General features: G+C 43.6%; 1 protein-coding gene across 2 annotated transcripts in view; it reads left to right on the top strand.

The window, feature by feature from the left end:
• prkg1b (protein kinase cGMP-dependent 1b) overlaps window positions 1-22,500 on the top strand; it is a 145,567-nt gene that overhangs the window by 78,612 nt on the left and 44,455 nt on the right. For both annotated transcript variants that reach the window (XM_048233584.1, XM_048233583.1), the window contains exons 4-7: window positions 3,213-3,318; window positions 6,016-6,079; window positions 14,539-14,616; window positions 15,290-15,384. In XM_048233584.1, the coding sequence (XP_048089541.1) occupies window positions 3,213-3,318; window positions 6,016-6,079; window positions 14,539-14,616; window positions 15,290-15,384 (343 nt within the window). The remainder of the gene's footprint in view (window positions 1-3,212; window positions 3,319-6,015; window positions 6,080-14,538; window positions 14,617-15,289; window positions 15,385-22,500) is intronic.

The following is a 22,500-nucleotide window of genomic DNA, read 5'->3' as shown; positions in this document are numbered from 1 at the left end:
CATGAAGACACTCAAATAGAATGTAGCCTATTAGTGGGTGATATAAGTATTCCACCTCTAATTGTCCTTTCATTAATCAGGGGAAAGAGTCCATGTCTGAGCCGAAGATCCCACTTCTCCCTGAGGACTTCTTCCACAGGCGACTGAACTCGGCTTCTGTTGACTGAAGAGTGCAAAAGAGAGGGAGAGAGAGAGAGAGAGAGAGAGAGAGAGAGAGCAACAGAGAGAGTGTGTGCTGAGAAGAACGTGTGATGTTCCGAGCGTGACCGATCGAATCCAGAGGATCTGTAAAGCACTTCCCAGAGTCTCCAGAAACCTGTTCTATATAACTGATGATTAGCCATCAGACACTATTGTGTCTATTGGTTCTATTGGTGTGGTTAGTGTGGTTGGGAGTAGTGGTTAGATGAGTGGATTAAAGATATAGAGATAGATTCTCCCAGGAGCCCTTGTCTTGACACTCTGTGCAGTGGCAGCAGCATTGCCTTCTGTTCTCCTAATTGTGTATGAGCACAAGCCTGGAAGGTGTGTAGTCTCTCTCTCTCTCTCTCTCTCTCTTTCTGGCTTTTCTTTCTTTTTCAGACAATCTTTCTTTTTCTCTTCAGACAATCCATTTTCCGGTGTCTAGCTAGCGTTTTTCTTTACCTCTAATGCATGCAGAGGTCTCTGTGAGCGAACCAGTGAACACCTATAATTGATTCTATCACAAAAGTCGGCTAAATGAAAGGCCCTAATTGGCTGATAATTCTCCATGCCTCGCCTGGAAGAGTGTTTGCCCCTGTGTCTCTCATTTCTTTCTCTTAGTCCATGCTGAAAAGAAAGAGTCATTTCATGGTGTCTTTTTTTGCTTTTTAACTGTAACACGATGTCTTGGAGTTGTTATTGTCTGATAGCAGATGCACATTCAGTCTAGTCTAAAGTGTGGCCTCTTGTGTACAGACGAGTAATATGATTCACTGATATTGTTCTGGGAGCTGAAGAAAAAAGAAAATAACATTAAATGTTCAGCGTCTGTTCCATCATGTCTGTGCCCCAGCCCCTTTCTCTGTCTGTCCATTTATCTACAGTATATCCACCTCCCAGCTGTCTGTACACCTAGAGAGATCAATCAGGAAAGTCTGTTACAGCCACATGGCACGATAAACATGATGTGAAACTCCAGAATCACCCAGCATCTCTCAGTCAGAACACAGAGACGCGAGGAGATTGTATTTGATGGAGGCCAGAGAGTTCTCTTGATAGAAAATGATAATGGTTTTCCTCAAAAGGCTATCGAAGTCAGTATTTTCAGCTGCCATAAGAGGCATTAGTTACTTGTCCTATCTCGCAATGTCAATGGAAGTAAAACATTATTTGTGTATCCTCCCTGGGCTTCGGATCCACTACAAAATGTAATAGGTTCTTCATTGATCCATGCTACAACCTGCCACCAAATGTCATTAAAATTGGGTAGATGGTTTTTTCTATAATTCTGCTGAGAAACAGACCAACATAGGCTACAGATAAATAAACAAACAAACAAATAAATAAACAGACTGAACTGAAAGCATAAACAAATAAATACAGTACATTTAAATGTATCATAATTTGCAGATGCTTTCACCCAGCAGTAGAGAGTTACCGAGTAAACAATGTATGTCATCATTTCACATTACTCCATTATTGTGGTTCGCTTTTCACCTTACCTGGCCTGGGGAATCATGATTGGAAATCGAAAACAAAAACACTCCCCCATTTTATCCAACTGTGTGAAACTACCTGACCGTGACAAACTGAGTTTTCTCTGACCATTTGGCCTCGGCTGTGGAGAGTGAATGGGAGCCTAGTACATCATCCCTGAGAGGGAATTCCCAGTGCGTAGTTGTGTGCCGCCAATTGTCTCCACTTCTTCCACCTCCTCTTCCTCCACCCTCCTCTCCCTCCACCCTCCTCTCCTTATCTCTCCCACCCTCGCGCTATGGTGAGCTGGCCTGGCCTATGGGTGATTCCCGCGCTGCAAGGCCTGTCATAGCGAGATAACGTGTTTGCAGTGGACACTGTTTCCCATCGGACCCCCACTGAATAATGGATCCAGGCTCCCTAAAAGACTGAGTGACTCAGAAATGTTGGAATTTGAATGGTTACGTAATTATATGTGAAACAGGTGTCACTGGAAAACATCACAAGAAAAAAAGGAATCAAATCAGGTTGTGTGTCAGAGCATCACCTTTTTTCCCCATTTAGCCTGCATAGTGGTTGAAGTACCACAGTGAATGTATAGCCCACAGTCTCTTTTCTTAGAAACACCATCCGGCCCCAAGAAAGCCCATTTAAAATTCCCATTCATGTCCCGGAATAATAACTTCTTTCCATCCCATGGAAAGTCTATTTCCATGGACTCCTCAGGCAGTCTCTCCTCAGCGTCCCAATCGCTGCCAAGATTATGGCTGAAAGGAAATCAATTTGAGGGCATTTGGGGAAAATTGTTCCCAGTCAGCGGGTAGATAATTACTGTACCTTGCCATCACCAAGTGGATTCTTCATGCGCTTTTTCATGTCAACCGCCGGACAGACGCTAGTTGTTTTTGGGGATTCTTTTGTCCAAGCACCACGTGAGTGTGTGTGTGTGTGTGAGAGAGTGTGTGTGTGTGTGAGAGAGAGAGTGTTTGTGTGTGTGTGTGTGTGCGTGTGCGTGTTCGTGTGTGCATGTGTGTGTGTATGAGAGTTTGTTCTGAGATGTACATACAGTGTTCATAATTGATCTGTGAGAGCATTCTACTTTTGTCTGCTGGTTTATGTATGTGTTTGTATGATTGGTGAGTGTGTCTATGTCCATATATCATTTAATATATGGCTCTTCACAATGCTAGTAGAACGCTCCATTGACTTGAATGGGATTTCCCAACGTTCTACAGTAAATTATTTTCATGTAATTACCACTGCAAACAAATAATTACCGCTGTCAATGGCAACAGGTTTTGTCCTTCCGATTTAAGGCTTTCATATCACTTTGCAAGTAGTCTGGTCACTTCATGCAATGGAACTGATGAAACGTTTTGGCAAGTAGGCGTTATGTATAGAACGTCAGTTATTATCGGAAAATAAGTCCCTTTAGGACGAAACAAGTCCTGTTCACCCTGTAGGGACTTATTTTCTGATAATGACCAGCGTTCCGCACATTATCCCTATGTACCGAATGTACATATAACCCCTCCCTCCTCCTCTGCCCCCAGCTCTGACCAATGTGAAGCTGTGGGCCATTGACCGCCAGTGTTTCCAGACCATCATGATGAGAACTGGCCTTATCAAGCAGACAGAATACATGGAGTTTCTCAAGAGGTGAGTCAGCTCTCTCTTTCTTTCCGTTTCTCTCCCCTGCTCTTTCTTGTCTTTTCTATATCTCCCTCACACGTTCTCATCTTCTCTCTTCCTCTCACTTTCTCTATTCATCCCATCCCTCTTTTCCTCTCTCTCTCTCTCTCTCTCTCTCTCTCTCTTCCTCTCAACACGCTCTGTCTCTCTCCTTCTCTCTGTCACTTTCTCTCTCCCCTTGTCCTCTTTCTCTACCCCCCTCCCCCTTCATGCTTCCCTCCCTGCATCCCTCCTTCAATCGCTCCTCTTTTTTCTCTCTTCCCTTCATCTCTCTGACCTATTCAGCCTCTTCTCCACCTGTGTGAGCGTCCGACTTCATCTTCTCTGGTCTCTTTCTTCTATTCATTTCTCTGGGTTTTGTCCCTCCTCTCCTTTCCCATTTTTCCCGAGCCACAATCATGGATTGGCTGACCTTTTCCCTCCCTCATGGTCCCCTCCTCCCCCTCATTCCTCCTTCCTCCTCTACCTTACTATTCTGCCTTATCTCCCTCCTTCTTTTTCGCTCTCTCTCTCTTTCCATCCAGGAAATGCTCACTCTGAAGTTATTAGCGAGGCTCTAAGCACACTTTTCCTTGCTTTTCTGTGTGAAGAGGGTAATATAATACATGTAATATGTAATTGTAAGTACTTAACTGGTACACTTCATTTTAATGGGTTTATGCCACTGTATCAAAGAGCAATAAGTGTGTACCAACACAGTTAATATATGTACTAATGTAGTGAATTAGTAGACCTGTTCCAAGACATCGAAGACATAACATACATGTCATATGTACATGTAAGTAATTAACTGGTACACGTAATAGGTTTATTCCACTGTATCAAAGAGTAACAAGGTTGTAGCAGCACAGCTGTTACATGTACTGAAGACAATGAGGCCTTGACTGGAGCTAAGAATGCTTTGTATATCAAATCTATCATGACCAGATTTACCCCATCCAGCAGGTCTCAGGTCAGCTCTTTGCCTCTGATGAAAATGTAGGCAAATTGGCAAAGTTTTGTAAAAGCACTCAGTATTACAATGTAACAACTATATGTAGGTACCCACAAATACATAATGCAAGTACAATGATAGTACCTGATAGTACATGTTGTTACACAGGTTGTACCACTGTACCTAATTAGGTAAGTACACTGTAACAGCGACACATTAAAATAAAGTGTTACCAATTCTTCTTTCTTCTTTTTTTTTCACCAAACAAGTCTGTGCAACATATTCACATGTATAGGCCAATTAGCTCATGTAGTGTCATTTTGAATGGCAGTGTTTTGAAATGGCAAACGTGACTTTATGTCAGATTGTTGTGTCTTATGCAGAGACCTGTGTTCAGTGCATTTAAAAAGTGGCATTTTGAATTGCAAAAGGTGTGTAAAGCAGAAAATGTGTTTAGAATTTTGGAGACTTGAGAAGAAGTTTTGCTCTTTGTGTGTCAGTTTAAATAATTGTGCTACGCATTTCATTTTAGTGTGTTAGCAATTGGAAAATAACTTTAAACAAGCCACAAATTCCCAGTGTCAGCAAACTTTACACACCTTTTGAATTGCAAAAGGTGTGTAAAGCAGAAAATGTGTTTAGAATTTTGGAGACTTGAGAAGAAGTTTTGCTCTTTGTGTGTCAGTTTAAATAATTGTGCTACGCATGTCATTTTAAGTGTGTTAGCAATTTCAAAATAAGTTTAAACAAGCCACAAATTCCCAGTGTCAGCAAACAGAAAAGGGGTACGGAGGGATCGTCCAAATCACATCACATCACATCCACCAGAGTTGTGGATGCTCAGCTTGATGTGACTGTATTGGCAGATGCTGCACTCAGGAAATGTCAAGCAGAAGAAAGAAGGAGATGCCAGGTCAAAAGAACATGCCCTTCCTCTAGCTGCTGCCCCATACCTCCCTTATCAGAGTGAGAGGAGAGGAGGAGAGAGTAGAGGAGAGGAGAGGAGGGGAGAGGAGAGGAAAGGAGGGGAGAGGAGAGGAGGGGAGAGGAGGTGAGGAGAGAGGAGAGGAGGGGAGGGGAGAATAGAGAAAATGAGGGGAGAGGGGAAAGGAGAAGAGAGGAGAGGAGGGGAAAAGAGAGGAGAAGAGGGGAGAGGAAGGGAGAATAGAGAAAATGAGGGGAAAGGAGAGGAGAGGAGGGGTGAGGGGAGATGAGAGCAGCTGGTGAAACTGAGCACGGTGCAGAAGCATTAGGGACGGTCCCCTGGCATCTCCAGTAATCTCCACAAGACATCTCGTTGTTTGCCCAGCTACATTTCTTCTTTGGCAATGGGGAAAAGGGAGGAGGGGGTGGAATGTGTCTTTTTTGGGATGGCGGGAGATTGTCTTCTTGTCAGCATGACAATTTTACTGAATCCCACCAGCATTAATCTAGTTAACAGTAGGAGAGCTCTGGAGGGAAATGCTTGATATGAAGAAATCCTCTGTGTAGATGTGAGCTTTTGGCTCTCAGAGAAACAAGTGGCGTATTGAATTCTTACAGATGATAGATTGTGTGTGGTTATGATGATGTACTGCAGAGGTGAGTTCCAAAGGTGATAATGACATCGGAGCGACTTTAATTTTTTGATTGTCTAATCTCTCTCTCTCTCTTTTTATTTGTCCCTCTGTCTTTTTCTCTCCCTCTCTCTCTCCCTCTCCTCTTCCTCTTATTCTCTTCATTCTCTCCAGTGTTCCAACTTTTCAAGGCCTTCAAGAGGAGATTCTCAGCAAGCTGGCAGACGTGCTCGAAGAGGTAGGATGCCCCTTCCAGCACCAATGACAAACTCCCCATTGATTTTCCTGTCGACATCCCCCGTTCTTTTTGTCATTAACTCGCTTCAGGGTCTTCGGGAGAACACAATCATCACCCATGATTCGGTTTGATTTCACATTCGCCTCGTTTAACAGCTAGGCATTGAGGGGAAGTCACCACTGCATTCAGCAACAGTAGCTGTGTGGAAAAGAAAACACTGACTGCATAGTAATACTTGAACTGAAACATCTGTGCGAATGAGATTTGAATACTCTCCCCTGGAGCAGGTGTTTTCCCCCCTCTGACAAACTCAATCAGTGACAACAGGTCGGTGGCAGCGTGCGGTGGCCCTGTGTCGCTGACGGGGAACACTCCAAAGAGGCACGCATGGTGATGCCCGTTTCCAGTCCATTAGGGGCTGACGGTGAGCAATCGAACCAATTTCCGTCGGCGTCCGCCGTGATGAGCCACTTCATTAGCCTTTGCCTGGCACTCCATCAGGGCCAGCAAGGCAACAGGTGACGTCTATCGCCATGTGTTTTAATGGGGAGGAATAGTTACTTTCTCTCTGTCTCTCTCTCTCTCTCTCTCCCGATCTCTCTCTCTCTTTCGCTCTCTCTCTATTCTCTGTGTGTATGTATGTGGGGTGTGTGTTTGTGTATGTGTTTGTGTGTGTGTGTGTGTGTGTGTGTGTGTGTGTATGTCAGGTCAGTGTGTCTGTGTGTGTGTAAATGGACATGCCTCAAGTCTTGAAGTCTTGCCCCAGAGACCCTGAGGATGTCCATTTCCTACACATGAGCCATGAGACAGATCCAGAGGTCATTTCCCTCCCCTTCCTGCATTTCTATGCTGTGCCTTAGTCGGCGCCACAGCTGGGATAAGATTCTGAAATCCAATTGGTTGCCTCTGGGTTTCCAGGCCACTTAGACCCGTGCAACAAGATGGCTGCCACGCAAGCATATGAGAAAGAAAACAAAAATCAGCTCGGGAATACAGCTTGCCAAAGCTGAAGACAGCTTGCCAAAGGGATGTCATATATAATGTTTACCCTAGCATTTGTCTGACGTGTAAACATTCATCATATGGGTCGGGGCAGGTTTTGTGGAGGAGTGGAGGATGCATCTGTGATTCCAGCAGATTGCAACAGGCTGCAGTGTGATTAAATTGACACCTGAGGCACCAGATAATAAGATGCTACCAGGTTGATACTGTCAGCTGCTGCTGTTTGCCAAAGATAAGTCAGCTCACATCCGCACTATGTAAAGGAGCTATTTGTAGTTGTCTTTAGTTAACAATATTCAGAATGAAAACACTAATGCTCTTTGTTACCCAGATATTCGCTAAAGTTAGCATGCAAACCAGCTAGCGTCAGGTCCGCTCTCTTGTAGTGTGACTTTGTACCATGTGTGCAGCTGTATGAAATACAATCCAAGTCAGTGGAGTGCTGTCGCAAATGTAATTTTGTGTTCAAGTCGACTCGATTCCACAAAGTCCCTTTGAGTGTTTTTCACAAACCTTTAATCAGACGCCTAAAATGTTGTTTTGTCAATGGCATCCCTCATATCTCAGCAGCGCCTTCACCTGGAGATGCTTCCAGAAGTTAAAAATGTGTGCTGCGCTCTCTCTCTCTCTCTCTCTCTCTCTCTCTCTCTCTCTCTCTCTCTCTCTCACTATAACACATTTGAGAAGGAACATCTTGTTACAGTAATTTATGCAAATGAATGTTAAAGTGCAGCAACATCATTTAGTATTGGGAAGATTGTGCGCAGACATCTCGAAAGCTGAGCAGAAATGGCTGTACTAGTCATCTCATCGGCATGGAGACCAGCCGCACGCTCATTAGTGTTCATTATGAAGCACGAGCAGCCAGAGCCAGTGAGGACCTGTCTACACACAACATGTCAGATGATACTAAACAGAACTGCTGTTGACTAAATAGCGATTTGTGTGTGTGTGTGTGTGTGTGTGTGTGTGTGTGTGTGTCAGAAAGAGAGAGAGAAATACTTCAGTGTTGATTGGCAGAATCTGCATAGAAAAACAGCATTCATGGTTCTTTTTGTGGCTTTTAATTATTATTTTTTTCTTTGTGAAGAGGAAGTGTGTATCATGTACACAAGACAAGCTCAGGCATTGTTAGCATGACACTGATTTGCATATTGATACTCTTCTGTCCCCATTGAAAGGTAAACCTCACATACACCATATATAGAGTGTTGTGGTCGGCTATATATAGTTGACAGCTTCTTTGTGTGAACAAAGGGGGCATGTCTTTCCATCACCAGGCTGGGGAGAGTGGAGAAAATAAGGGTTGATGGGAGGTCAGGCGAGGTAAGACTAGATATGTCCCCTCTGTGGGAAGCACACCTCCATGGCACAAACAATATCTTACAATAACAAGCAACCAAACCTCATTCTGAGTTTTCTCACTCACTCTGTCTCTCTCGCTCTAATTTTATGTCTCTCTCTTTATATATCTTTCTCTCTCAATCTCTCTCTCTCTCTCTTCTCCCTTTTCCTCTCTCTTCTCCCTGAGCTGTGCCGTTCGGGTGGCTCTCGTTTGAAAGCCACAAAATCAGAACCAACAAAAAAAAGAGACATAATGATTGGAAAAAATGGAGACCTTTGTGTGTGTGACTGTAGTGGACTAATGGGCAGAGAGAAAATGATTAATGAGCTGTGGAGTGTGTCTTTGTGTGTGTGTGTGTGTGTGTGTGTGTGTGTGTGTGTGTGTGTGTGTGTGTGTATGTGTAAGAGTAAGAGAGACACAGAGAGAGAGAGAGAGAGCATGTTGTATTTGGTGAATATATTTGACACAGCTGTATTTGATTATATGTGTCTCTCTGTGAGTGTTTGAGGTATTTGTGTGTGTTTGTGTTAGAGTTGTCCTGTCAGAGTCACCTAGCGCAACAGTGTGGGAGTGCAGCCATCTCCTGTGGAGCATGAACCGTTGCTGCTCAGAGCGTCTACTCATCTCCCCCGTCCAAACCCCAAACGCCCTTCAGGCTCCATCTCCACCTCACTGCCCCCACCTCTGGCTCTCAGACACACCAAAACCACCTGCATGAGTCCAAGCAGCAACATTTGATACCACACAATGAAGAATTTAATGGGAATTTAAAAAAACATGCAGTACCTCGAACGCTGGCTCCAAGAGTGAGCCCCCCAGTGTGCCTTATGGACAGTGTTGGGGGGGCACTGTGACTAAAGCAGCAGACAAGGGGGGCGCTCAGGCACAAATGGGGGGCGTTAATCACTAGGGGTGTAAAGGTACACATATTCATACTGAACTGTTTAAGTGGTATATTCAAATACCTGGATGTGCTCCAAGCCAGTGACAGCCCATTCTGTTTCACCCCTAGTGCCAGTCCACTACCCTACCGCATGTCCACCCAGGCAGATGTCTGACCCTCTGTGGCACAGGAGCGCAGTCCACATTCCCTTGTCTCGGCATCCCCAACGCCTGCCCCAACACAGATTCTCAGACGAACCAGAACCCTGACCAACAGCCCCATGCAGCCTATGCCTGATCTCCCTTTAAATCACGCTCCCACAATGACAGAGTCTATCATGATGGATTTTGGAAGCCTAGTCAAAAGTTAAGCCACTGGAAGGAACTAAAAAACGGAGGAGATTTAAACCAAATGTGGCCAGTTCTGAGCGGATCTATGGTGCTGGCTCCAATACGCGTGTACTGTGCAGACTCCAGTTTTGCTCATATGACCATGCTATTTTGGCATCATTTTGCCCCTGGAATTCCTGGAAGACATACAGTATGCAATAATGATGTTCTCCTTTTAAATCACGTCTCAAAATACACTAAAACAAAAACACAGCTCTTTAAACTCACTTACCTTTTGCTGACACATACGCTCCAGTCTAAGTTACTTTTCCCAAGTACACTTCTGATGTCTGAATATTGTATTTTTTTGTCATTGTGCTTTGTAAGGCATCCTTAAATGTCTTGAAATGAGCCTATAAAGAACATACATTACTATTTTTATTACTATTTATAAGTCGAAGTTTAAGAAGATGTAGCTGCAGACTTTAAATAGCTTATTTACATGGCTCTGTTATGGCGTCTGCATTACAGACATTAAACTGTTCCAAACTGGCGGCTCGTGCACCATCACCATCAGGTTCGGAACACTCTCACACTGCCTTCTGCCTTTCTTACAAATGACCCTCTCATCTCTGCGGGGAGTCCCGTTCCCTCTCCCGCCCTGCTCGATCAGTCGCCCCAAGACCCAGCAGCAGCACCGTGATCGACATGTTTGTTACTCCCACACTAGACACCCCCACCCCCACCGTCGCCAAATGCCACCTCGTCTTTTTTAATGCCCCCGGAATGGCAGTATAAAAATGAGGGATTTCTGGGATTTTCTGTCAGATAGGAGCATCTCTTTAAGTTCAAGTGTTCGGGGGTATTTTAGCCTCTTATGTGGGTAAGAGCATGTAGAGAGAGACAGATGAAAAGGCCAGGACACTCAACACAACCCACTCAAGTGATCCTACTGCTTTGACTGAGTTGTGTCAATATTATGTAGCATCAAGTGTATTATACAGTATGTCTGTAGGTTGGGAATCCACAACTGGTCTGAGGGAACACGGACCTATACATGTTTATTTATTTATTTATTTTATTTATTGTTTTACAAAAAATGGCTTTTTGCCATTATTCAGATATCACAGTGAAGAGTGTCAGGAAGTAAATGGGAGAGAGATAGATAGGGTGGGATCGGGACCTGACTCAAACGTGGGTTTCTCTCTGTGGGCATTTGGACCTGAATGTGGTATTTGGTGCTGCGGCCACTTGTGTTCCTGTTCCCCCTCGGACCTGCACATGTGGAGGGATGACACTGATGACATCACACCTAGCCCTGCATCCTGTCGATGGTACTTGGCGACGTCTAGCGATCAAGACCCATGTAAAAATCGGCCGGATCTCTCCTTTAAGACTATTCTGCTCCGACAGTAGGGAGATCTTCACAGAGCTGGAATAGAATCCCTGGATTGATAACATTCTGTGCCGTGGTGGTAGAGGGTCTCTCAGTTTGTTTGTATCTGTCAGGTATCCTTGTCTTTGTATCTGTTTTAGGGAGACACTCGCAGTCTTAACACAATTTCTTGTCTAAGTGCTATTGCCTGACACAGTCCTGGTACTTACTCAAGGTGCTGCCACCTACCTGTTACAAACACTGTAAAAAGATTATTGCACTCAAGGCATCTTGTCATTCTGGCTGATGCCAATGTGTATTCAATGGACTTGACGCCCCACATCCACATAATTCAGTCAACGCAAACAAGGTGACTTGATGGGATGATGTTGAGTTGCACGAATCTGTTTTACAGTGGAATAAAGACTTGACTTATTCCAATTCAATATATATGATATCTTAATGTAAATTGCCCCTTCCTTTGCTTTGCATAGTTATGTTAATATGCGTAGGATACGACTTTTATGATGCCTCAGTGTTATCTTCTTACATAGCTCTGGAAGGAATGTTTGGAAATTGGTGTGTATCTGATGTACTTTATGTGCCAAGGCAGACTTTGACCGGCCCTCTATCTCACTGACGTTAATATCATGGAAAGTGTCCTGTAGTTTGTTTTGTCAAGTTATGTTAATATGTGGAGAAGCAACAGGTGAAAAGTGTGTGTGTGTGTGTGTGTGTGTGTGTGTATTCACTCATTTAATGATGTTTATGGCAGGTGGCTGACATATTCAGCTGACATTTTTCTCCAGTTGATTATTTTGACAGGTTGACATTTTAATGAACGATTACACCCAGTTGACACACACACACACACACATGCACACACACACACAAACACACACACACACACACACACACACACACACACACACACACACACACACACACACACACACACACACACACACACACTGTTAGTATGTAAGTGAAAGCGTGGGCTGTGAATACTGTCTGAGTTGACGTGCCTGTTTCTCTGCTGAGGGACCCTGGAACTCACAATGCTATTCTAAAACACAGCCCCATGAGCACCCTACTGAGGAAGAGCTGTTAGTATTGAGCCAGTCGAGGAATCCAGTTTCTATGTGTTTAACTCTAACTGTTTGTGAGAAAGCAACTCACCGGGTCAATAGCTTTTTCATGATAATTGTAATAGTTGTAGTTGCTACTCATGCCTGCAGTCTTTTCATTGTTAATTTGCAGTCTTTTCATTGTTGTATTTATTATACATTTTGTTTGCAAATAATTTGCCAGAGGATTTTATACAGAGTGACTTATACAGTAAATATTTATTGTAATTCCAACCAGAGTATTGAATCCATAATCTTAGTGTTGTTCAACCAAGCTCTACGTGTTGAGCTCCAAAACATGGACATTGGACATTAGATGCTGATTGGTCAGTAGGCCTGCTCCCATCTGTCAGAGGATCTCATGACAAAGACACTATTCTGCAGGGCAGAAACATGTTGCCTTGGTAACAACAGCAAAACTTCATTACTACTAGCCTTGTTATCTAACAGTCACTGCTAAGGTTTGAATATATATGAGGAGTCTGGGGAGTCTGAAATTTGTCCTAAAATAACTATGTGAAACAGAAAGAGAGAGAGAGAGAGAGAGAGAGAGAATAGAGAGGGTAGAGAGGGTCTTAACCTCTAACATGCTTTTCCAGTCTCTTTTGTCAACACATGGTCTAAAAAAATGAAGCTGCATATTTTAGGGCAAGCTGTTCACCTTATTTGTCAGAAGAAGACAAAGAGGTTGTGTAGCCAGGGCAGCTCAGAGTAGGCTTACTCCGACGTGCTGAAGATGGACGCCAACGACACAACACTCAAACGCATCTGAGTGCAAATGAGTCAAAACCGGAAAGGTTTTTAATTTCGCTCCAGTCTGATTTGTTTTTTGTTTCCTTTTTTTTGTTTTTATTTTGTTTATGTTTGTTTGTTTTGTTCACGTTTGTTTGTTTTTGTTTTGCATTGTTATTTATGCCTTTTGTTTGCCAGACATCTGGGATCGGTTTGTGAGGGGTTTGTTAGGTAGGCGGGTGGGCAGCCAGCGGGCGTACTGGCCGGCGGGCGGCCGAGCAAGCGAGTGAGTGAGCGTTCCCACACTGGCCCCTGTGAGGCGGGATCGAGCGGCGTGTCAAAAAAGTTCGCAAGTTTCCACTGAGCGTATGAGAAGGGGGCGGGACTGGGGGGACTGCGAAGAGGGTAGTAATGGGAGGGAAGGAAGTGTGTGTGTGTGTGTGTGTGTGTGTCTCTGTGTGTGTTTGTGTGTGTTATTGTGTGTGTGTGTTATTGTGTGTGTGTGTGTGTGTGTGTGTGTGTGTGTGTGTGTCTCTCTGTGTGTGTGTGTGTGCAAGAGAGAAAGAGAGAGAGAGAGATTGTGCGTGCATATGTGTGTGTGTGTGTGTGTGTGTGTGTGTGTGTGTGTGTGTGTGTGTACAGTATGTGTGTGTCTATTTATGCATGTATGAGTGTACTGCACTTTGGAATAGGAAATGCCTCGTCTTGCTTACTCGCTGACTGCTGAGGCTCTGGTTGCAGTCCGCAACATCTTCCCATCATACCAGATGTGTCCCTTCCATCTCTCCCCCCTGCCCATGCCCAGAGGTGCTGAGTGGCGCTAGGGTGGAGGGGAGAAAAGAGCATCCGGCGCCAGTCGATGCCGCACTGCCAACGGCCTTCTGGGTAGATCGCCGTCCTCCACGATCAATACTATTCATGAGGACGATGCCGCTGAAATGTTCCTGCATACTATTTGTGCTCCTCAAAATATCCCCGTGGCATTTCTGGACTGATGGGAACGGCGTTCTCAGTCAGAACACACACACATACACACACACACACACACACACACCATGATCTTTTGTATTCTGCAGATGAGCAATAATAAGTGTGGGGATCATTGGACTTTTCATTTCGCTGTGTACACACACACACACACAATGTTCTATTTAATTGCATGGACCTGTGAAAGTTGATGGAACACTCTTTTGGAGCCCTCTTGAGTCTGTTCTGTGTGTGTGTGTGTGTGTGTGTGTGTGTGTGTGTGTGTGTGTGTGTGTGTGTGTGTGTGTGTATGTGTGTGATTACAGTGTGTGTATGTGTGTACTGTATATGTGTGTGTGTCTGTGCATTGTATAATGGTACATAATATTGTGGTCATTATACTAATATGGCTGAATGAGACTTAGTGTGGCTTCCCCTTATAAGGCAATATAAAGGGGTCATGTGTATTAGGGTGCATTTAAATCACAGTAGGATAGTCAGTGCTACTTCCCCCTTCTCATCTTGTCTTTTTCCTGCCTTATTCTATTCTTTTTTACATTCCTTATATCCTTCCCTTCGATGCTCTATATATATCTCTCTCTGCTTCACTGACCATCTGTTTCTTTCTCTCCTTCTCTGTCCCCTTATTCTCTCTCTCTCTCTCTCTCTCTCTCCCTCTCTCTTCCTCTGTCCTCGACAGACCCACTATGGAGATGGGGAGTACATCATCAGACAGGGGGCGCGAGGAGACACTTTCTTCATCATCAGCAAGGGGAAGGTGAGTGCCCCCACCCTCCTCTTCCTCCTCCAGCAGGACACCTAAGAAGCACACAGAGGTCAGGGGTCAGGGCTACTTAGCTCACCAGTGGAATGTTTGCTGGTGTGCTTGTCTCCGAGGCAACGCTCTCTTTTATGCCTGAGGCATTTTTTTCACATTACAACCCCCCCCATTACAACCCCCCCCCCCCCCCACACACACACACACACACATACACACACATTGCTCCACACACACACACACACACACACACACACACACACACACACACACACACACACACACACACACACACACACACATACATATAGACACACATAGACACACACACACACACACACACACACACACATACACACATACACACACGAGTGACTTTTTAGTGATACTGAGGGACTCCTTACTTTCTGCTGATTTGCGAAGAGGGTGACAATTGGAACTGAAAAGGATAAGATGGCAAGAGTCCTCATCTCCATACAGAGATTATCATATTAAACCAAAAGAAATAAATCATTATATAGGACTAATTGTGAATCATAGAAACGCACACATGCACATACACTCAAACAATCAGGTGTAAATACATGTGTACACATATTGGCATATTGAATACATAAACACACACACCACACACACACACACTCATCGTTGAATGCCTTGTCTGTCCCCACAGGTGAACGTCACACGAGAAGACACACCCAGTGATACACCAGTCTACTTGCGAGGGCTTGGCAAAGGAGACTGGTTTGGGGAGAAAGCCCTTCAAGGGTGAGTACCGCCTCCGAGCCCTCGTCCACCTGGATGCTCTGGACACGTAGAGACAGTTAGCTTCCCTCATTGAGCAAACGAGAAAAGCCCATGTTAGACAGATGGACAGAAAACCAGACAGAGATAGTCAATGGACTGAAAAACTAAATATTCCATTTCAGACGCTAAGCCAAAATATATACAGAATAGAGGTGACACTTTCTATGGAGGTCATTGGTATAAATATACTTTCTTTCTCTCCATTAGTTACTGCAGACACACACACACACTTGCATAACTATGTATAACTATGCATAACATGCATAACTACTGTATGTATACGCGCTTTCCACGCAAGTAGCCGTGTGTTTGTCCAAGTGAGGAAAGCAAGGCCATAGGGGCAGCCGTGGCCTACTGGTTAGCACTTCGAACTTGAAACCGGCATGCATGATACACGCTTTCCACACAAGTAGCCGTGTGTTTGTCCAAGTGAGGAAAGCAAGGCCTTAGCAGAGAGGGTCAGGGGCGATTCTAGACCTAGAGCTCTGCTGGGGCACAGGCCCCCAACTCCCAATACATAAAAAAAAACATTTAAATGCGCACAATATGAAATAAATGGCTTTTTTGTCTAGCCCCCATCATGTCCTCATTCATTTCTTGCCTGTCTCTCTCCTCCTCCTCCTCCTGCCTGGTACTGGACTGCCCAGCCTGTGCTCTTTCTCTCCTCTCTTCTCCTTCTTTTCAACCTTCTTCTCCTCCTCCTTCTCCTCCAGCACTCTCTCCCTCAATTGTTGTAGCAGCCACTGCAGCAACATCCAAACACATACATGTAGGCATAAGTAGTCCTACTGTATACTCACCGCATTAATTTAATAGGCTTTCTTACACAAGGGAAGCTTATTTTTAGTCAATATTGAGATATACTTCCCTCCCAGGCAAGGGTCATGTAGTCATCCTGGCAATACTGCAGTTCTTTCTAGCTTAAATAGCCTACTAAAGCCTTCATACTGACTTTTGGTGATAATTTGCAAATGTAGCCTAATAATCTACACAGAATCAGAGTCTGATTCTGTGTAGGTTAACCCATAGGCTTTTATTTACAAATGCAACAAACTTATTTAAGTTTGCCATTAAACCATTGATCAAATCACAGCACTGGCTATAACCAGCATAAATGTTACCTTTTAATGTGGGCAATTATCATACCTCCCCCCTCCTCATCTCTCCTCACTGTTCCCCTTTCCTCTGCCTCTGTTCAGGAAGAATTGTCACTGATGTCCATCTCTGAATACTTTATCAGAGGCTATGTTTAGTTTTACAGTAGGACAGCTTCACAAACAGTATAGGCTACTTTTACAGGACTCTCTCTCCAGTATACGTATAAATCATTATTAATTGTCCGCATGTGTGCATGCAGCCTACACATGGTGTGAGTGTGTGTGTGAGGGAGAGAGCACAAGCTGGTAAACTGTTGCTAAATTTAGGCTACGAGGCTAAGCATTGAAAAACAGATGCTAATTATGTGGGCAACCTACTATAACAGCGATCAACGTGTCATTTTTTCTGTCAAACAAGTTGTGAATTTGTTGTAACATTAAAACAGGGGACGACTTACTCTGTGCTCAAAGTGATATGACGAGCTCCAGCGGACGAAATACTCGGAAGAATCATGTGAACGATTTTCATTGGTTGTTGCGTTCAATCTTACCCAGCTACAGAGGTGCTATTTCCTGATTGGCTATTATGGTGAAAAAGGTCTAGTGACGCCCCTGGAGAGGGTTAAAGCGGAGCGAGAGGCGCAAATGAGGAGGAGGAGGAGGAGAAGGAGAGGAAGAGAGGGTGTAACAATTCAACCCTAAATTTTCTATATGAGATGAACGCTACTAAAATCAGAAAGAAATAATTCGACACCAGTCATTTGAGTTTAAGTTTAGTTGCCGTTTTAGTCGATGCGGCTTCACGGTCCGCGTTATGCTTTTTTCTCTCGCCTCGATTTCATTTCATACATGCAACCAATCCCATACAATTAACAAAATAACCCCTACCCCAAACAGAAATATATATTCAGTCCAAGCATGTACAGATAAACCTGATCACTTTGTTCTACCCAGCCCCAACCCCAAAGTCATATAAAGCTTACCGCCAATTCCAGGTCTTCAATGTCCAATAGAGAAGAAAAAAGGAGCTGCCCTTGAAACGGGAAAAAAATGCAATAATCCAATAGTCCCGTAATCAAAAATCCACCTAAAATAAACTGTAGGCCTACAGCGAGGGGAAAAATAAATTACCGGGCTCACCCACACGAAGGCCTGAATGTTCAAAATGTCCCCATTGCTTCCTAGCCTGGCTATTCAATGAGACGTGGCCCGGGAACCAAACGCTTCATTTTCTTGTATTTGAAAAAATGCCCAGATCCGTTTATTGGGTGCCCGCCGATGTCTATCAAATGCGCCTGTGCATAGCTCATCATCGCCTTGCTTTCCCCTGTTCTGTGATTGGTTCCCTATCTCAGGCGAAAATTTGCTCCATGGTCTCCAGGCTGCCTTAGTACCGTGAATCAAATTGCGCGCAAGGCAGCATGGGAACACCCAGGCTAGCTGCTTCCTCGTTTCTCCCCAGACAGTAGCCACTCCAGCGGGAGAAGCGTTAATCCTTTTTTCGCACAAAATGTGCCGAGAATAACCTGTATGCAGCGTCTATTTCAATCTCTTATTTATAATTTCTGGTAAACGTTTACTCTCCACAAAAAACACCTCCCGTCTGGCCTCCCAGCTACCCTTTTAAAACCTCCCTCCCCTCAGGAATAGGCCAGGTGCACATCTCACTCATTACCTACAGGTACCAGGTAGCCAAAACAAAATACATTTTCAACAACAAACATTTCATTCCCGTTCAGTTCTGTGTAATATTCATACAACTAGAAGGCTCTTACCAACGTTATATTGAGGCAGGAAATTAAATAAACATTCCAGTTATTATCCTATCTTATACATTGTTCAATTCATAGGACAATATACATATGTACAGGTTACAAGGGGAAGGAACAGAGGGAACAGGAGAGCAATGCTTCAGGATAACCTCTGCTCCTCCAGCTAGCTTCCTGGAAGACAAACACACACACACAAACATACACACACACACACACACACACACACACACACACACACACACACACACACACACACACACACACACACACAAAACATACAAACACACACACAAAAGCACATTTGAGAGTACATCATGGTCACCACCTTTTCTCTCTGAAGGAGTGCAAAGTATGAACGGCATACAGTATACTCACACACACACACACACACAACACTTAACGTTAAAGTCAAACTTTCCAACAGTAGACATTCAAGAGCTTTTAATAATTTCATATCCAACAAGTGCTGCACCAGTTTGGGATGTCTGCTTCAAAGGCCTTTAAGGATTATTTCTGTACAGCGTCTAATGCAACAGGGAGGTAAAACTGACTGTGGATAATCTAATGCGCTGAGTAGCAGGGGTGTAAATGTCATAAAAGCTTTTAGCATTCTTCGGTGTCCCATCCTGCTACACCGCGCTTGAGCTGCTTTTACTGTAACTAAATGTTCTCCTCCAGGCAATGTTCTCTCCCTCTCTCTCTCCCTCCATTCCTCTCTCTCTCCCCCTCTCTGTGTATGTGTGTGTGAGACACACATGTCTCTGTGTGTGTATATGTGTGTATGACGCATGTTTCTTGCTGTGTGTGTATGTGTGTGTACACTACGAGTCAAAAGTTTGGGGTCACTTAGACATTTCTACTCCACTCCATTATAGACAGAATACCAGCTGAGATCAGTTGCATTGTTTTTTTTTAATCAGGACAGCAGTCTTCAGATTACATTATGTGCTTACATAATTGCAAAAGGGTTCTCCAATGTTTTCTCAGTTAGCCTTTTAAAATTATATCAGATTAGTATATCCAGAATGTGCCTTTTGGAATATTGGATGAATGGTTGCTGATAATGGGCAATGTAGATGTTGCATTAAAGAATAGGCATGTCCTTTCTACAACAGTCAAGAACCCTTATGCAAATATGTAAGCACATAATGTAATCTGACAACTACTGCCCTGGTATTTTGTCTATAATGGTGTGGAATTTAAATTTCTAAGTGACCCCAAACTTTTGACTGGTAGTGTATATGTGACACAGGCGTCTGTGTCTGTGTGTGTGTATGTGTGTGTGTGTGTGTGTGTGTGTGTGTCTGTGTCAGTAAAACTACTTAAACAAGGAAATACTAGTGTCATCACTCATAAAATCACATGGTAATACAAGCACTACATGCAATGTGTGAGCATCTGTAGAAGAGAAATCTATAAAGAGATAGATAGTTAGATAGATGGAAAAGAGACAGACAGAGGGGGGTGGGGGGTGGGGGGGGGTCCTCAACTGTGTCATCCAGACAGTGAAGTGCTTGGTGCTGAAGAGGATTAATCCTGTCTGAGCCTCTACGGGCTGTGATGACACAGAGAGAAAGAGAGACGGGGGGACCGAGTAAGATAGGGGAGAGGTTAGGAGTCAGAGTGAGGGAAAGGCAGAAAGAAAGTGTGTTTGTGTGTGGGTTGGGGTGAAAGGAGGCAGAAAGAAAGAGAGGGAGGGAGGGAAGGAAGGAAGGAAGAGATAGACAGGAAAAAAGAGAAAAGTGATAGAAACATGTTTTTGTCTGCTCACACCACAATGCTGATGGGGTGGGTGAGACAAGCAACAAGGTGATTCTGATGTGATGTTGACACTGTGGGTGTGTGTGTGTGTGTGTGTGAGAGAGAGAGAGAGAGAGAGAGAGAGAGAGAGAGAGAGAGAGAGAGAGAGAGAGACCATGCATGTCAGTATAATTAAATTGTATGGCAAAGATCAGTTCCATCAATCAGTCAATTCATTCTCCCTCAGAAAGGCTTCATCCCAAGCCTACAATCACAGAGAATTTCTCTAACTCTTTTTCCTCCCATTCAGCCAATTGGCCACTCTTAGCAGATCAGGAGCTAGTCTGCTGAAGTGATGGTCTCCTAGTGCAGTGTTTCTCAAAGTATGGTCCAGGGACCACTGATGGTCCGCAAGTTATCCTAAGTGGTCCGCGAGCAGACGTGGTAAAATATAATATAGATGAGTTGTTTGCAATATTGAACCAACTTGTATATGTAAATCCAAACAGTTCTGCAACGCTGCCATTGTGTGTGAGTTGTATGCCAGTTTAAACCATATGAATCCTCTGACATAATAAGCAAGGTGCAAAGACAATAAGCAAGGTGGTTCAGTGAGTAGGCCTATTATGTAATATACTGTTGAAGTAGGTCTACTGTTTTTTTGAGTTTTTATTGTTTTTATTATCCTTGGTTTGAAAAAGTTTGAGAAACACTGTCCTAGTGTAACAGCAATGTCTGGTTTTATCCCTCAGACACACACACACAACCTACTCTATGTCAGAGATGGCAAAGTGAAATTATATCTGGGATTCATTTTCATAGCATAAAAAGTCTTAATGATATAGTTTAAATGCCTGATAATGTTAATACTACATCTGAGTAGTAAGTAACTTAAAGTTAAAGTAAGTCGAAAGGACACATTTAATGTCCCTGATTTTATAGATAGATAGATAGATACTGTAGATAGATAGATACTTTATTGATCCTCAAGGGGAAATTCAAGGGTCTCAGTAGCATACAGACATAACACACAACATGCACTTACAACAGAAATGGTAAACATTAGTATAGTATAAACATATAACTAAACTCCACTGTACAATAAAGACAGTAGAAGATAAGATAAGAAACTAACAAAACTAAATACTAAATACACTATATAAGTTAAATTAAGAAAGTCCAGTGTGCTTGAGGGTGATCAAGCATAAGACACTTGTAGTGACAGGGCCAGGACTGGTGAGGTGCTAAAGGGAGTGAGTGTCATGGTGAAGGTGCAAACAGTAGTCCAACCATAGTCCTTAGTTGTGTGTGCCTGGTGAGGTGCTCAAGAGAGTGGGAGTCATGGTGAAGGTGCAAAAAGTAGTCCAACATTAGTCCAACAGTGCAACAGTAAGGTTTAGAGACCAGCATAAATAATATAGACAAATAGGAGAGTAAAGTGTAATGTAGACAAGGTAAAATAGAAAACTATTTCAGTGCAAGAACAGGTTGAGGTAACAGTGTAGCAGTAAAACAGTAGTGAAAACATTAGGCTGTGAACAATAGTAAAACAGTAGTAAAACAGTAGTAAGCAGTAGTGGGCAGTTAGTACTCAAAAAACATGGACATGGAGAGGGTGGAGAGGCAGACAGACTAAGCAGAGAAGTCTATCTCTCCTCTTCCCTTTAGTGAGGCATTGAACAGTTCAATGGCCCTAGGAACAAATGACTTCCTCAGTCTTTCAGTTGTGCATGGCAGTGAGCGAAGTCTCCAGCTGATCAAGCTCTTTTGGTTTTTGATAGTGCTGTAGAGCGGATGACATTCATTGTCCAAGATGTTGATCAGTTTTTTTAGGGTCCTCTTGTCAGATGCACTCCAGAAGTGATGCACTCCAGTTCAGCTCCCACTACAGAGCCAGCCTTCCTTACCAACCTGTCAAGTCGCCCCCCAATATATAGAAATTATATTCAGTTAAATAAAAAATATCATATGTTAAGTTAACTATTACATCTGCACTTGTGTTATTACAATGACACTTGTGGCAGTTAGTCTGTGTCTTTCCTTTTAGGGAGACAAACACGTTTCCTCATTAGCAATTCAGTTCAGTCCAATGAGGTGTAAATTATTAGATCTGAAAATGAAAAGGGCCTCTTTGTTGCCTGTTTTGTAGACGAGCACAAAGACATCATAAGACAAATTAAACATCACTCACATCATCTCTGGCCAGAATTTAGTTAGGGACCCTCCTCGCTTTGATGTTTGTTGTGAGAGTCATATCTTAAGCAATAATAGTATGTGTGACTGTGTGTGTGCGTGTGTGAGTGTGTGTGTGCGTGTGTGAGTGTGTGCGACTGTGTGTGTGTGTGTGTGTGTGTGTGTGTGTGTGTGTGTGTGTGTGTGTGTGTGTGTGTGTGTGTTGCATTACTTAAAGTGTGAAAGGCATTACGGCTCCAAAATGTGTCTTTACCATCTTTTTGATCCCCCCCTCT

This window comes from Alosa alosa, chromosome 22, assembly GCF_017589495.1.
Source record: "Alosa alosa isolate M-15738 ecotype Scorff River chromosome 22, AALO_Geno_1.1, whole genome shotgun sequence".
Taxonomy (NCBI): domain Eukaryota; kingdom Metazoa; phylum Chordata; class Actinopteri; order Clupeiformes; family Clupeidae; genus Alosa; species Alosa alosa.
This window is presented reverse-complemented; position numbering and strand designations above follow the sequence as displayed.